General features: G+C 59.7%; 1 protein-coding gene across 4 annotated transcripts in view; it reads right to left on the bottom strand.

The window, feature by feature from the left end:
• Positions 1-16,392, bottom strand: part of GTF2IRD1 (GTF2I repeat domain containing 1) — a 106,309-nt gene that overhangs the window by 13,067 nt on the left and 76,850 nt on the right. For all 4 annotated transcript variants that reach the window (XM_069485657.1, XM_069485655.1, XM_069485656.1 and 1 more), the window contains one exon: positions 15,976-16,004. In XM_069485657.1, coding sequence (XP_069341758.1) covers positions 15,976-16,004 — 29 coding nt within the window. The remainder of the gene's footprint in view (positions 1-15,975; positions 16,005-16,392) is intronic.

Here is a 16,392-nt window from a genome sequence, read left to right on the forward strand (position 1 = left end):
AAGATACCATCACTGTAAAAGCAGAAATATAAGCAGAATGAAATAATTTTTGCTCAGGCAAACATTACATGCAATAAAATCTTTGTAAAAATTAACTTGTGAACGGTGATTATATCATGGAGGAGAACTGCCACAGAAGACATTTCTGGGAATTTGAAAATAGATTACATATTAGACGACAGGGAATTATTACGTTTCCTAAGTGTGATAATAGCGCGGTGGATGTGTAAGAGAACGCCATTGTTCTCAGGAGATGCGCGTTGAAATATTTAGGCATGTAGAGTCAAGATGTTTGCAACTTACTTCAAATGGAGAGACGGGAAGAAACGGGGTGTGTGTGTCAGTGAGAGAGCGAGGGAGAGGGGGAAGGAAGGAGGGGAAAATGGCAAAATGTTAAGAATCAGGGCGGGGAGCGCTGGCTCACGCCTGTAATCCTGGCACTCTGGGAGGCCGAGGCAGGAGGATTGCTTGAGCTCAGGAGTTCGAGACCAGCCTGAGCAAGAGCAAGATCTCGTCTCTACTAAAAATAGAAAGAAATGATCTGGACAGCTAAAATTATATATATAGAAAAAAATTAGCCGGGCATGGTGGCGCATGCCTGTAGTCCCAGCTACTCGGGAGGCTGAGGCAGAAGGATTGCTTAAGCCCAGGAGTTTGAGGTTGCTGTGAGCTAGGCTGACACCACGGCACTCTAGCTTGGGCAACAGAGCAAGACTGTCTCAAAAAAATAGAATCAGTGAATCCAAAGAAAGGCTTTACACAGGCAGTTATCGTACTATTCTTTCATCTTTTTCTACAGTTTTGAAGTTTTTCAAAATAAAAAGTTGGAGGAAAAGATAAGACATAAAATTCATAATTTCAAGCATAAAATTCAGGATGTTTGTTCTGGGCAGGGAGGACAGCGTGGGTGTTTTACTGGAACTGTTCTAACTTGTAGGTGGTGGTGGATTCCTGGGTATTCGAGCGAGGCAGAATTTACTAGCGAGGGAACAAAGAACGTGGGGAAACGCAAATGGAGGAATAAAAATAAATGAATACTGAATGCGACATGGTCTCCTGGGTTGGATCCTGGAACACAAAAGGGACATTACTGGACAGTGGATGCAACCCACAGAAAGGCTGTCGTTGGTCATCGTTGTGGACTCACATTCGTTTCTCGGTTTTGACAAGTGCGCCGTGGTTGTGTGAGACGGTAACTTCTCACGTGGGTCAAGGGGCATTCGGGAAATCTCCGTATTATCTGGGTGACTTTTTGTAAATTGAAAATTACTTCAAAATAAGAAGTTATATCAATCAATCCCTTGTTACATGCTGGGATCTATGGTGGCAGTGGGTCACAACCAGGGATAACGGTCGATCGGCTCCGTGCGTGGGGTCTGCTGGGGAGGAGGAGGGAAGAAAGCAAGCCCTCCCCCACCCCGGTTCCCTCAGACCAGGCTCTGTGCCATCAGCCCACCTCCCCTCCCTGGGGTGGGTGGTGGATGGGCCACACCTGCTCCGAGCTCCCCCCTGACCCCCAGCACCCACAAAGGGCTGGGACAAAGGCCGCCCAGTTTCCCCAGCTGGCAGGGGACTCTCTAGCTGAGGCCCTTTCACTGCCCCCTGGGCTGCCAGATGCTGGCATGCAAATCCCCCGTGTGATCCCATTTTACAGATGAGGAAACTGAGGCTCAGAGACGTCAAGGTGCCTGCCCAAGACTACCACAGCCACACAGTCTGCAATGGGTGGTGCTAAGACCTGCACCCAGGTCTCTCTGGCACCCAGGTACTGCTGAGAAAGAGACCAGCTCCTCAACGGCCTTCTCACAAACTCTCCTGCGACCCTAAAACTCAACCAGCCAGGCTGGGCAGAGCAACACACTCATTTTGTTCTCTGGGTCAGTTCTGGACAGACAATCCCGGGGCCAGACACAGCTACGGCCCTTCCCGAGGGTAGCCACTTCCTGCCCCGTGGGCCCAGCTACACAGCTGAGCGGGCCCAGGTGGCACTGGCCCGAGGCCGGCAAAGGCCTAGGTTGAACTGTGGCCGAGACTGTCCGGGCGCAGAATGGTGCACACCCAGCAGGACGGGCAGGGCATCGACGCCTCTCTTGGGATAGGAGGACAGCTGTGGGCGGCTGAGCGCTCAGGCCAGGGCGGGAGGGAGCATGACCTGCTGCGTGTCCTGGGGGGGGGTGGGGGGTGCTTTGGAGGACGTATGTTGCGGGTCGCAGTTGTCCAGTGACGATAACAGCAGCCAACTACGTGAGAACGATGCCCCTTGCGGGCTGAGGGCTTTGTCAGCTTCTGTCTGCTCACAACTACAGCCCCAGCACCTACGACAGCGCCCGACACGTCACGGGCGCTGAATAAACCAACGTGAGAGACACTGAGCTCTCAGATCCTTGCATGGATTCATCCCTGCAGGCTGGCCCCGTCAGTGTCCCTATTTCAGAGACGAGCACACTGTGGCACGGAGAGGTGACCTGCCCCAGGCTCCCAGCGGGTACGTGGGGAGCTGGGACTCGGCCCAGACTTGGACCCACCCTGCGGGACAGCCTCTCTCTGTCCTGACTTTGTGGACAGCGGGAGGCGTGCCCAAAGCCTTGGCCTGTCTTCACGGTGACGGCTCACTGTCACCTGTTTCCGCACGTCGGGGAGGAAAGGGCAGCTCTGCCTCCTGCCCAGCCCACGGTGCCGTCCCTCTGGCCTCTCTCTGTACCCACAACCCCAAACCCACATTTTCCAGTTGCCTTCCACGGGCCCCCCAAATCTGTTCCTCCTCCCTGGGCGTCTCCCAGGTCCCTGGGCCCTCTCCCACACGGTCACTGTGCAGGCTGCGTGGTGGCGCCCAGCGTGTCCACGTCCTAGTCCCGGCAGCCTCTGAACGTTTCCTTCTGTGGCAGAAGGGACTTCGCTGCTGTAAGTGAAGGGTCCCCAGAGCGGAGGGTCATCCCGGGTCCCAGGGGGTACATGGAACCACAGGGGCTTTATCAGAGGGTCGCAGGGTCAGAAGCAGGAGGAGGACACAGCATGACGAAGAAGACAGAGACAAGGGCCACAGCCAAGGACGGAGGCAGCCTCCGGAGCTGGAAGATACAGGGACGATTGTCCCCTAGAGCCCCAGAAGCCTCCCGGACACCTCTAGCCTCACAAGTCTCATTTCAGACTTCCGATCTCCAGAACGGTAAGGCCACAAGTCTGTGCTGTTTGAAGCCACTGGGTTTGGGTAATTCGCTACGGCAGCAACAGGAAGCTGACACAGGCCCCGGCGCCCGCCTGCCCCCACCCACGAGTGCAGCCCACGGGTCACGGGAAACCTGCTCAGTGTCACGGAGCAGACAACGGAGACGCAGGGCTGCCCACTTCACGCGGCACAGAGGGGACCCTCTTTTCCTGGCCGGCTTGTGTGGCATCTATGATCCCAGATAAGGCAGTTTTCCCCTCTGTCCTCAGGGAGCCCGAGTCCTGCTGAGAGGCCACCGCTGCTCTGAGCCTGAGCGCCAGGTCCTTGCAAGATGCGCCGCCGGGTCCCCAGGCCTGGATCTTCCAGGCAACAAGACACAGGGAGAAGTGGCGTTTCCCTCGGGCTCCAGGGTGGCACCCACGCCTGTGTCCCTCTGGCCTCACCGGCTCAAGGGCACCAGGGCTGGGCCTTGGGTCCGCCCTCTGAGCCCACTGGCTCCTGGGTGATCTCATCTCTTTCAGGGCTTTAAATACCAGTTGTATCTTACGAGTCCCAAAATTATACCTCCAGCCTGGGCCTGTCCCCCGAGCCCCGGCTTGTGCCCCGGGCTCCTCCCGCGCGAGACCCCACCCGGCTCCTCCCGTCTCAGCTACTGGCTCTTCCATCCTTGCAGCTCAGCCCGAATCCCTGAGGTCAGGCCTGACCGCTCTCTTTCTCAGCGTCAGCAAGTTCTGCCGGCTGTAGCTCCAAGATACACCTAGAGCCGATGACTCACCGCCCACGGCTGCCACCGGGCCGCGCCTGGATTATCATTACAACCGCCCGTGTCTCTCCTCGCTTCCGCCTGTCTGTCCTCAGCCCAGCCAGCGGTTCTGCTGAAGCAAGTCGGATCCTGTTGCTCCTCTGCTCAGCGCGGCGCCGGCTCCCAGCTTACTGGGAGCAAAAGTCAACGTCCTTATCCGGCCACACATGATCTTCCCCTTCCATTTCCCCTGACCCCCTCCCTCCAACACCCTGGCAGGTGACCTCAGGGCCTTTGCAGCTGCTGTTCTCTCTGCCTGCGATGCTGTTCCCTGCCGCCCCTTCAGGCCTTCACTCCAAGCCCCCACCCCAGCCTTGTGCCCTGCCTGTATACTCGTGCAGTCCCCTAACAATAAGCACAATCGCTGCCACCCGAGGCCCTGCTTCTTGGCACTCACATCTCACACCCATATAGTCAGCAAATCCCGTTTACTCTCTGCACCCCCACCCCGAATCTTAGCTCCATGGGGTTTTTGTTTTGTTGTTGTTTGAGACAGGGTGTCACTCTGTCACCTGGGCTAGAGTGCAGTGGTGTCATCATAGCTTACTGCAACCTCAAACTTCTGGGTTCGAGCGACCCTCCTGCCTCAGCCTCCCCAGTAGCTGGGACTACAGGTGTGTGAAACCGTGGCCACCAGGCGAATTTTTCTATGTTTTGTAGAGATGGGGAGGCTGGCCTCGAACTCCTAGCCTCAATCGATCCTCCCATTTCGGCTTCCCAGAGTGCTAGGATTACAGGCCTGAGCCACCGTGCCCGGCCAGGGTTTGTTTTTTAATCAGTGTTTAACAAAAGCCCAGCACCCAGCACAGTGCCTGGCCCAGACAGCCCGGCACTGTCCACAGACTGGCGACTGTGCTGTGCTCTAGAAGCCCTGCCAGGGCCTCGCCAGTCCTCGGCGGGCTGTACCCCTCCCACCGCGGCAGCAGCAGCTATGGGGGCTCCTAGAGGGCTAGGCCTGTGTGTCCCCCTACCTCCACCTCCCAACCTTTCGTCACCAGACCCCACCCTAGGAGGCTGCTAAGATCTGGTCCGCCCGGGAAAGCCACGTGCTGGGCCAGGGTTAGTGCCCCGCCCCCCACCCCGTCTGTGGCCCAGAGACACATTTATCAGCCTTTAGAGCTTCCGCTCAGCACAGCCCGGCCACCGCTTGGTGCTGAGCTCATTCCAGCCCCAGCAAAGGCGCTGGTTGTTCCTGTCAGCTTGGGTGGTCTCAGCTGGGCAGTTTCTGAGAGACGTTCTAGAATGCCACAGAAGACTCTGATGCCCGCTCCCCGGGGACACTTGGGAGCCCCGTCTAACAGCCACACTGAACATGAGGTCCCCTCTCCCACATGTGGAGGGGCAGGATGGGACTGCCAAGACCCCAGCTGAGTCCCCGCAGGCCAGGAAGTGGGCGGGGCCTCCCGACGTCCCATTGTCCCGGCCCCCTCTGCCACCCCAGAAGAAAGGCGGCGCTGGGCCAACGCTGGGCCTCCCCCGCCCACAAAGGCCTCCGAGCCCCGCCCCGCAGATGCCAGCTCTTCCCGGGAAGGCAGAAGGGAGATCATTACCGAAGCCTAATTAACACAGACAAGCAGAGATAATGAAGTGGAGAAACATGTGGCTGGCGCTGGAATGGTGATATCTTTAGAAACGTGAGAAAGGACGGTTTTATTCTGAGCTCTCAGGGGCAGGACAGAGTGGGAAGGGTGGCGGGGGTGGGGAAGGCTGGGACAGGGAGGCAGGGGCAGGAGGGTGAGCGTGTGACTGGGGACAAGGAGATGACCCTCAGGTCTTGGGCAGGAGAAGAGAGGACCATGGAGAGTGTCCCTATTCCACATAACCGTGAGGAAATGGAGGCCCAGAGACCTTAAGTTAACTTATCCATGATCACAGACAGGAGGTTAACTTATCCAAGATCACAGACAGGAGGTTAACTTATCCAAGATCACAGACAGGAGGTTAACTTATCCAAGATCACACACAGGAGGTTAACTTATCCAAGATCACACACAGGAGGTTAACTTATCCATGATCACAGATAGGAGGTTAACTTATCCAAGATCATGCAGCTCAGAAGTGGCGGAATTGGTTCCCAAGGAGACAAAAAGTGACCCGTTCCTGCTCTGGCCTCTGTTCAGTCCCTCCCCCGCCCTCCCGATGCTCTCTGCTGAGGTCAAGCCCACACCCTCTCGGATCCTCCTCTCCAGAAGGCCCGTCCCACATAATACCTGCTGGGGGATAGGGGACCCACAGAAGAGCGGCCTAGCAGGAGACCAAAGGGGACAATGACAAGTGGTGTCACTGCATTTGGGGCTGGAGGCTTTCCCCACTTGTACCCCCCGTAAATGGGATCACAGCCCTCGGCTTGGCCGGCCCTGTCCCCACGGCTGGGCTGCTCCAAGTGGGCCGCGGACTATGCTGGGGTGCTAGTGAAGTGGGATTATCTTCCTCAGCAGCGTGTAATTGGACATATTTCCTCAAAATCGACGTGGAAAGCTGACTATGTGGGGACCTGCTAGCTAAAGCTGGGGCCCCCCGAGAACGTGGGCCCTGGCCCGCAGGGTGCTCAGGTTCCTCGGCCGCGGGGACGTCAGCGGAAGAGCTTGCCAAGGCCGGGTCTGCAGGGTCCAGTCCACGCTGCAAAGCCAGGCCTTCCAGGCCCTCCACGCTCCGGCCTGGCCGGCCTCTCCGCCTCGCCACCTCCCGCTCGCGGTGGGCCCTTCGTCCTCCTCGCTTTAGCCGTGCGCCCCGGGGTGGGACCCCTCGGAAGGCAGTCGTGGTGCGGGCAACGCTTCCCAGTTCACGAGTGAGGAAACCGAGGCCCAGGCAGGCAAACCTGACTTGCCGGAGTCACACAGGAAGTCGGCAGCTCTGCTCTGTCCCTGGGTCCGGAGCCCCTGCTCTGGGGAAGGGGAGGTGGGGGGCCAGCCCAGAGCGTCCCCTCAAGTCGGCCGGGAGGGCGGCTGCACCCCTGGGGGTCTGAGGACAACTAAAGGGAGAGGAGGCTGTCCTGAGAGGGCCCTTGGGTTTGCCCACCAGGGAGGCGCAGCAGGGCGGCTGGGCCCAAACCCAGGGGGCTGTGGGCAGCTTGTGGCTGGGCAGCAGAGGGAAGTGGATCCGGTGGGCAGAGCCGCCCCCTTCCTGGTCGAGTCCCCCACCCCCCCACCCAGGCCAGGGCCAGACCAGTGCCAGACCAGTGTGTCCCGTCCTCCTCTCCTGCAGGGAGTCCCTCAGTGAGCAGCCTCTCTGGTGAGTGGCAGCTCAACCTCTGCTTAAATGCCTCCAGTGACAGGGAGTTCACTACCTGACAGAGCTTTTTACTTTTGTCACCACTGCTATTCAAGAACAGTTCTGGCCTAGCACTCTGGGGGGCCGAGGTGGGCGGATCGTTTGAGCTCAGGAGTTCGAGACCAGCCTGAGCAAGAGCGAGACCCCACCTCTACTAAAAATAGAAAGAAATTATATGGACAGCTAAAAAAATATATATAGAAAAAATTAGCCGGGCATGGTGGCGCATGCCTGTAGTCCCAGCTACTCGGGAGGCTGAGACAGGAGGATCGCTTGAGCTCAGGAGTTTGAGGTTGCTGTGAGCTAGGCTGACGCCACGGCACTCACTCTAGCCTGGGCAACAGAGTGAGACTCTGTCTCAAAAAAAAAAAAAAAAAAAAAAAAAAGAACAGTTCTGGAATGTTCTTTATTTCCTTGATCCCCGCAGTGTTCCCCAGATGGACTCTGCTGCCTCTTCTGAGGTTTGAAAGCAGCTGCCTCGATGCTCCTGACTCAGCTCTTCTTACCCGAGGGTCCTTCTGTCCCCTCTCCTCTGCTCCTGCAAGGCTCCTCCTCCTGCAGGGCCCCCAGGAGGTTGGGGTGCCCCGGGGCCCTGCCCAGGGCCCTCTGCCAGCCCTGTGCTTCCCAGCGGTGGTCACAGCCGCCCCCTTTGCACCGATGGCCCCCACCCCCACTGCCACCCTGTCTGCACCAAGCACCACTCCAGCTGCACGTGGGCCCCTGTGACGGCCCGTAGGCGTGCACACCCAGCCTTGGGGACAGGCACCACCATCACCCTTCTGGAACCTTCTGCCCTCCTCACAGCCCACTGCCACCTCTAGGTCCTAACCCCACCCATCTCCGGGCCCAGTTGCCTACTGCCCGGGCTCAGACGTCCTCAGCTCTCTCTGGCTTGTCCGCCCCACTTTCGCCTTCTCCCGGCCACCCGCAGTCTGTAGAAGCGTCGTTACCATGGTAACCCTGAGACAGTACAGATCTGATTGTATCATTTCATTGACCGAAACAACCTCCAAAGCCACAAGATAAAGCCCGAGTCCCTGGCTTTCCAGTCTTGGCCCTCTATGATTCCGGCAGCAGCTGTCGCTACCCCTGCCGCACTGCCCGGCACCCCGGCTGCAGGACAGCACAGAGCGGGCAGGGACTCCGCCTCGCGCTCATTATGTGATTTTGCCTCTTTCAGGCTCAGTTTGCCCAGCTGCACAATGGGAATGTCACCAGCATCGCCCTCACAGGCTGGCTGCGAGGCGTCCACGAGGCTGCGCGTGGAAACGCCACACACATGGGCACTCAGCAAACGCCGGAGGGACGATGTCGCTGCTCCCTACCTCTGCAGGGGCTGCGCCTCGGCCCAGGGAGAGGAAGGGCTGGCCTTTGCCCAGGGTGGCGCTGAGCTTGCACTGCGGTGCAGAAACCAAGCCCGCTCCCATCCACAGTTCCGGAGACTGCGACTGCGCGGACCCAGCGCCTTCCAAGACACCCCTCCCCGCCCAACACTGGCCTTGACCTCCTCCCCTCCCTCCGGCCCCAACAGCCACGGCCCCTCCGAGGTCTCCGTGTCCTGTGTCCTTCCCTGACCATCTCCTCCTGCATTCCCGTGGGGACCTACAGTCCACTGCCCTGCCACCCTGCACGTCCCTGCCCCAGAGGAGGAGCAGGCGAGGGGAGGCGGCAGGAGCCCTCGGCACCCTTCTTCCACCCATCCCATGTCTGAGCAGGGTGCCCCTCCTCCGCCATTCTCTGCGCCACCCCCATCAAATCTGCCAGAGATCACGCTGTTGCTGTTCTCACCCCTAGAACCCTCTCTGGATCCCACTCCACCCTTGGGCTCCCACCCCCTGTCCTGCCCTCTAAAGGGTGATCTGTCATTGGCGAGTTCGACCCCTCTTCCCTCATTCCCTCCTGAGCCCACCGCTCCACCCCGGTTCCCACCACTGCCCCCGAAACTGCTCTTAACCGCGCCGCTGCGACCTCCGGGTTACTCAGCCTGAGACTATCCGGTCTCAGGTTTTGAGGGAGCAGCTGGCCCAGCCAACCACCTCCTTCATTCAGTGGCTCCCTGGGCTTCACACCCTCTGGGGGTTTTCCTCCCTCTTCCTTCTCATCTCTGCAACGCCGGGAAGTGCTGGAGGGCCCGGGGCTCACCCTTGGGCCCCTTCTGCCTGTCCAACCTCGCCGTGACCCAGGCTCAAGACTTACATTTGTTCAAAGCAGAATGACTCCCAACGGCGTGTCCCCAGAGGGGCCCTCCCTGCCATCAGACCTGTCCACCTGGGAGCCAAACCTGCCTCTGGCTCAGATCCTGCCCCCACCCCTCGCCCAGGTGTCCCCATCACAGTAACTCTGTCCTTCCAGCTGCTCAGGACAGAATCCTGAGGCCACCCTTGACCTCTCTCTCATTTTCTCACCCCCCCCCCATCCGCTGCATCAGCAATCTCGTCGGCTGTGCTTTCGACACACGTCCAGGGCGGACTCCTGACTTCGCCCAAGATTTCTGTGTCCCTCCCGGCCCGGCTTCTTTCAGGGCTTAACTCCTGGTGGCCTATTTAAAACTGTCCTGTGACACACAGTCCTGTATCTCTGTCGTAGCAGCTCCACGGCACTTGTGAGTACCTAAGATGACGTTCTTTGTTCTCATTTATCCATCTGCCCCACTAAAATATAAGCAGCACAAAGCAGGAGATTTTTTTCTATTTTATAGTATCTTGCCTGGCACAGAGTGGCACCGAATAATTTTTTTTTTTATTTTAAGAGATGTGGTCTTGCCATGTTGTCCAGCCTGGAGTGCAGTGGCTAGTTGCAGGCACTACAGCCTCGAACTCCTGGACTCAAGCGATCCTCCTGCCCCAGCCTCCAGAGTCCTTTGGACTAGAGGTGTGTGCCCACCATGCCCGGCCTCAGTAAATCTTTGTTGGACAAATAAACGAACCCCAAAGGATTAACTACGAGCCTAAAGGGTTACACGGGCAGGACCAATGTTATAGCCACTGGATGCCAGAAGGGGGCAGCAAAGAGCCACCCAGTGTGGATAGATGCGCCAGAGGGGTGGGGAAGGATAATCACGACTCACCGTAAGGCAGACACCAAGACATGGGCTAGTGGTAGAGCCAGCCCTGGGTTCCAAAGTTAAATGGGAAAGACCCAGGTTCAACTCTCAGCCACATTATGCACATGCTGTGTGACCTTGAGAAGTGTCTTAACCTCTCTGAACCTCAGTTCTCCCCTGTAAGACTGGTTCCTGGGGGGATGTCAATTGGTAACGAGAGTGGGCTTGGCCATCAGTAAATCCTAAGCGTGACGTGGGTGTGAGGTGTCCATGGTGTGAGGGGCTGCCCCAACGTCCACGCCTGGGGGACAGGGTAGTTACATAACCACAATGCAGCCTGACGAGGCAATGTCACAAAGCTTTTTAAAGACATGGCAACATGTTTATGTTTTAAGGTTAAGTGTGTAAATTTATAGAAAGAACAACAGCGAGATGTAAAATTAATAAGCTTGGGGGCAATCTGGAAGAAATGTATCATCATAAAAGTGAACAGCCATCTGGGCCGGCAGATTTCTGTGTTTTCCAAATCCCTACCAGGGGCATATACTTGCAGGAAATGCAGTCTTTATGACCTACTAGAATGTTCTGTGGCTACTATCACACCAGCTACCCAGGCAGAGGCCTCTCCTTCCTCAGTTACCTTCTTCCCAGCACAGCCCGCACCGCCCCCCAGTACAGTCCCAGGTGCTCATGACCTCGGGCCCCTCTGGGTTTTGGGAGCCGTCCACCTTGACCTTGCAGAGCTGGGAGCCGAGCAGCAACACCAGGCTCACCCAGGGCCTCTTCTCTGTGCTGAGCCCTCCCTGCACCCACACGCCAGGTGTCTGAGGACCTGTGGCCCTTGGTGCATGTCTGTGCCCAAGGGCTGGATGCCTGGAACTCTGAAAGCCAACTCCGGGTTGCTGTCTCTGGCCACCTGCCTCCCTGGCTCCCGGCCCAGTCTCCCTAACAGGTCAGCCTGCTGCAGGCGGGTGGGGCGGCCTGGCGACATAGCAAGGAGCTACCAAGGGTGCTTGGCCCCCAGGGTCGAGCCTGGGTGGCCTCAGCCCCCCAAAAGCAGGGCTGAGGTTCACTCTAGTATGGGGGGGCCCTGGCCCCATCATCGCTCTGCAGCCCTAGGCCCCCCACCAGGGCCCCTCCCATCAGGCCCGCTCCTCCCAGCACCCCTCCCCGAGAAATCCCGTGAAGCCCCGGCCCGCAGCTCCCCTGACCCGAGGCCTGAAATCCACCTACTGTCCCCCGAGGCTTCATCCAAGTCCAAGTCCGTCTTCCTCTCTAGCCAGGAGCCCACCCAGCATGTCAGAGCAGGAAGGGCCACTAGACATCACGGGGGAAACTGAGGCCCTGAGAGCAGATGTGATGTACACAGTTGGGACAACACTTAAGACCAGAACAAAACCGGCCTAGGAGCGGCTGTGCCTCCTGCCCACTCTGCCCACAGGTCCAGGCTGCAGCGGGGCTCTCGCGATTTAGCGCCTGATTTATCTTCACAGCACAATTCCCTTCTTCTGAATTCACCTTCTCGGGATGGTTCTGTTAGGAAAGGCTTCCATGGGAGCCTTTGATAAGTGACCTAGAAAATCTCAGAGCTGTTCTCACGGCACCTGCCCACCGGGTAGTCCATGCCCCCTTCCCAAGCCCACCCCCTGCGCACCCCCCGCTGGGCGCTGCAGTTGTCTCCCTACCACCTGGTTCCCACCATCCCATCCCTGCATGGCGAATCCACTGATGCGCTTTCTCCAAGCACGGGTGCTACAGGGCAGGCCTCACAGAAGGTTCCGGGCTCTCGCGGGCATTCACAGGCAGGCACAGGAGGGACTCTGTGCACCTGAGGGCATGGCCGGTTGTCCACAGACGTCTTACGGGTGCCACTGTGGACATGTGACATCCAACGCTCGATGGGCCCCTCCCCAGGACTTCCTGGCACTGGGAATCCTCTGGCGCCTGGAGACAGGCCCAGGGAAACAGGGACCCTAAACTGACTCAGGTTAAGTTTCTGCCACCGTGCACTGGGGGTTTTGGTAGGAGTCTAGTTTAATTTTAGAAGAACAACGAAGTTTACATGTCTTGCATTTCTGAGTTTGCAGACTCAGGTCCATCCCGTACTTTTCGGAGAGCACAAAAGAAAAAGGAGAAAGCCTCTGGAAGTTTCTACTGTGCTGAGATAAGGCCGGCCTCTTTGGGATGATATGCCACACCCTCCCAGCCTGGCTCCATCCCGCCAGTGCCCTAGGCATGTGGAGTGGCTGCCTGGCCCCTGGACACCCCGACTGTGCCTCCCCTCAGGCTATCCCCTGTGTCAATGCCACACACCATCCTGCTCACCTCCAAGGCCCAGCTCCAAGCCACCTCCTCCAGGCAGTCTTCCCAAGCCCCAAGAATAGCAACCACCACCACCCCATGGGCTGAGCTTCCCATTGTAGCTGGTCCAGGGTGAGACCTTTATAAACAGCTCACTCAGGGGCAATAGGAGGACGAGTCCTCCCAGCCCATCTGGCCCTGCCACCTGTCACCTGGCCAGGCAGGTGTGCCTCTGTCCAGTTTATAGGTGAGGAAGTGGAGGCTCAGAGTCACACAGCCAGCCAGACAGTGCAGGGGCTTAAATAGGCTTGTGCCTTCCCGAGGGCCACATGCGGCCGGGTACCCACACCCCAAAGCAGACTGTCTGCGAACCCTCCACGTGCCCTGGGCCTGGGGACCAAGGGGCCTGCTACCGTCTCTGCCTCCCTCAGCAGATGTGAGCTTCTGCTCGGATTCGCCCTGGAACCCCAGGTGCTGGCCTGAACCAGGCTCCGGGGTTGGCAAGATAGACGGTTCGGGAACAGCCCTTTCCGGGGCAGAAGCAGCACTCATGACCTCTGGTGAACCCCCGAGGCCCTTGGGAGCTGGACGCCTTCCCAGGCCAGCCCAGCGTGACGAGCGCTGTGAGTGAGTGTGGAGCTGGCCTGCCAGCCCGTGGGCTCCGGCCCCTCCAGGCAGACACCGGCCCGGGGTGCCGATGCCTGGCCAGGAATGGCAGGTCTATCCCTGAGGGCTGGGGCCAGGGCCGCCTCCCTGTCTCCTCTTCCAGGCAGCCTGCCACCCTCCACGCCCCGTGGGCAGACAGGCACAGAGACGGTGGGGGCAAGCGGCCCCCACAGCGGTGAAAGCTGACATTCTAGAAGCAGCTCAGACAGCAAGAGGAGCCACCGAGCTCCCCTAGCTGGAGGGCGAGCCCTGCTCAGTGCAAGCGGTCACCCAGGAAGGGCCCCGGGGCTCCGCGGTCTGCCCTGACACTGCTGGGCACCCCCTCGACCCCAGGTTTCCGCCCCAGGGCCTGACACAGCCCGTTCCGTGGTGTCTCTGACTTGCACTCTGCCCACAGGGACGCCAGGCTTGTGAGCCAGCGCTTACAAGGACGGAGGCATCTCAGGCAAGTCACTTAACATTCCCTGAATCTTGGTTTCTTTGTTCAGTAAAAAGGGGACAGAAAAAGGTGACAATGCAAAGTGCTGAACTCAGCCTGGCACAGGTCGGGCGTCAATGGTGACTGTCCCCTTCCTGCTTTCCAAGCTCATTTAGAAACGTGCCCGCGTCCCTGGAAGGACACGCAACATAAGAAAGAAAAAGTGTCCGCCCCGGAGCACCTGCGTTACAGGGGACCCTCCTTCTGGAAGGGGGGCCGGGGGGCAGAGGGCTGGCCAAGGGGCACCTCACCACCTCTCCACTCCCCATCAGCAGAGGGGGGCCGGGGCCATCCTTCTGGGCTGCCCACAGAAGGGGACCAACGCTGCCCAGTGCTGGCGCCAATGCAGGCAGACACCCAGGGCAGGGCGGGCCAGGGCTGGAACCTGACTCTGTGGCCCTCTGCGGTGACATCAGTCAGCTTGGAGCCCGGCAGGTCCACAGGATCTGTCCCAGGGCGGGGACGGGCCAGGGGCCCTGGGTGGCCCTGGGGAAGGTATGTCCCGGTTCCTCTGGCCACCAAGAAGGGAGCTCTGCAAGTCCCCGGCCTGCGATGCTCTCGGGAGCACATGAGCACTCGCGTCCCTGTCCGGCCCTGCTGTGCCCAGCCGGCTTCCTGGGGAAGCACCCGTTTCCGTGTCGGCCACCTGACCCTGGCAGTCCCCCGGCTCCACCTCTGCCTCTGGCCTGGCCCAGGCCTCTCCATGGTGTGGGAGACGGATCCCGGAGCCACACGGTGAGCTGCTGCAGAGCACGGGCCTGGGACACAGGACACACACTGGAACACGGGCTTTGGTTTCCACTGGAAGGCGGGCTCAGCGCCTGCCCCACAGACGTGATGAGCACACGCGACGCCTCCTCTGTCCGGCCACCGCTGTAACCCCAGTGCCTGCAACACCGCCTGGCCCCACCGGGACCCCCTGACACACAGGTGACATGCACCTGCGTGAAGTGCTCAGCACGGGGCCAGACACCTCCCGGCCAGGTGTCCGCCGGGTCCACAACCGCTGCATCTTGCTGCTGCTGCTTCCCTCAGCTTCACCTTCCTAACATCACCTGATCGTTCTTGCACCTCTCAGAGCTCTGGGAACACACCTCTGGGGCCCAGTGAGCTCCCGCCCCTGCGTTCCCCCACCAAACGCCTCCCCCCCGCCCTGGCTCGCCAAGTCCCATCTTAGCCTGAGGCCCGACTGGGGCCTTCCTTACTCCAGGAAACCTCCCCAACCACCCCTCATCCTCACGACCCCCGTCTTGGGGTCCCCGTGGCCTGATGGCAGTGGCCATGTCGCTATACCGCCCCAGTAAGCCGTGCACACCAGGCAGTGTCTGCCCCTCCCGTTCCATGGCCTTCTGCCCCGTCCCCAGAAGCCCACCAAGCCAGGCCTGGGCATAGGAGGGAGCAGCCCCCGGGAGCCGAGGGGTCAGGCTCACTGTGGCAGGCGAGGGGTGGCTTAAGGGTGGCTGTGAAATCACATCCCTGCGCTGCAGGCTTCCCCTGCTCCGGCACTGCTGTGGCCGCCCCCACGCCCAGGACACGGGCACAGCCTCCCCAAGCGCGCAGTCCGGCTGGTTCTGCACCGCACGCCCCGGCAGCGGCTGCCGGGCTGGGGCGGGGGCGGGGTGAGCTGGCAGGGCTCCCCGTCTCCCCGTGCACAGGCTCTGGCCAGCCCTGAGTGCTCACCAGGTGGCATGCTGCCCCCACAGGGACACCCTCACTCTGGGCTTGGGAGGGCCAGGAGGCAGCCCACGGAGGAGACAGGGGTGGGTGGGCACCTTAAAGGGGGTCAGGAGAGGTGCTGCAGTGACTGCCGAGGCCGGGCAGGCCCCCTCCCGTCTTACCACCACGCCCACCGTCCCCACGAAGACACCCCTCCCTCTGTGCTTGGGAACCCACCTGCCCCCAACCTCACCTAGTCACCGAGGTCAGCCAGGCCCTTGCACCAGGAGGAGTGGGAGGCACTGACGCCACCTGGCCCCTCCCTCCTAAACCTGGACTAGGCAAAGCTCAGAAGTCACCAGTGCCACCACCCCTTTCTCTGCCCCAGGACCTGGGCCCAGGTTCCAGCTTGGCCTTCTGCCGTCTACCTGGGGCAGGTGCCCAGGTGAGGTGGGAGAACAGAAGGGCAGGGGCCTGGCTTCTGCTCCCAGGCCCCAAACCTGTGTCCCACAGTGGGCTCACTCCGGCCTCTGGCCCCAGCTCCGTGGCCAGGACCCATGCCCAGCGGCCCACCCCCAGCCAGCGCCTCTTACCAGGCTTTGGGATGAGTCCTTGGAAAGGCCTGGAAGAGAACAGAGGTAGGGGTGTTGGGGGAGAGTTTGGGGGACGGGGCAGCCACCCCCGGATGCAGCAGCATTGGCCTCACCTGGGAGCTGGTGACAAGTGTTTGGGGCCCGCCCAGACCTACTGCAGCACAGTTTGCCTTTATTTTATTTTTTATTTTTATTATTTTATTATACCTAAGCCTACACCTCACAACCCAAGAGTCTGAATTTTAACAAGAAGCCCAGGCGATCTGTGTGCGTGGGACATGGGGCCAGTGCAGCAGGGCCCAGCACTGGCAGTGCCACCTTGCAGGAGGGTGACTGGGACTCGTGCGGGCTCTGTCCCAGCTGGCCTGTGGCCTCGTGCGGGCTCTGCCCCAGCTGGCCTGTGACCTCAAGGGAATC

Source organism: Eulemur rufifrons, chromosome 14 (assembly GCF_041146395.1).
Source record: "Eulemur rufifrons isolate Redbay chromosome 14, OSU_ERuf_1, whole genome shotgun sequence".
Taxonomy (NCBI): domain Eukaryota; kingdom Metazoa; phylum Chordata; class Mammalia; order Primates; family Lemuridae; genus Eulemur; species Eulemur rufifrons.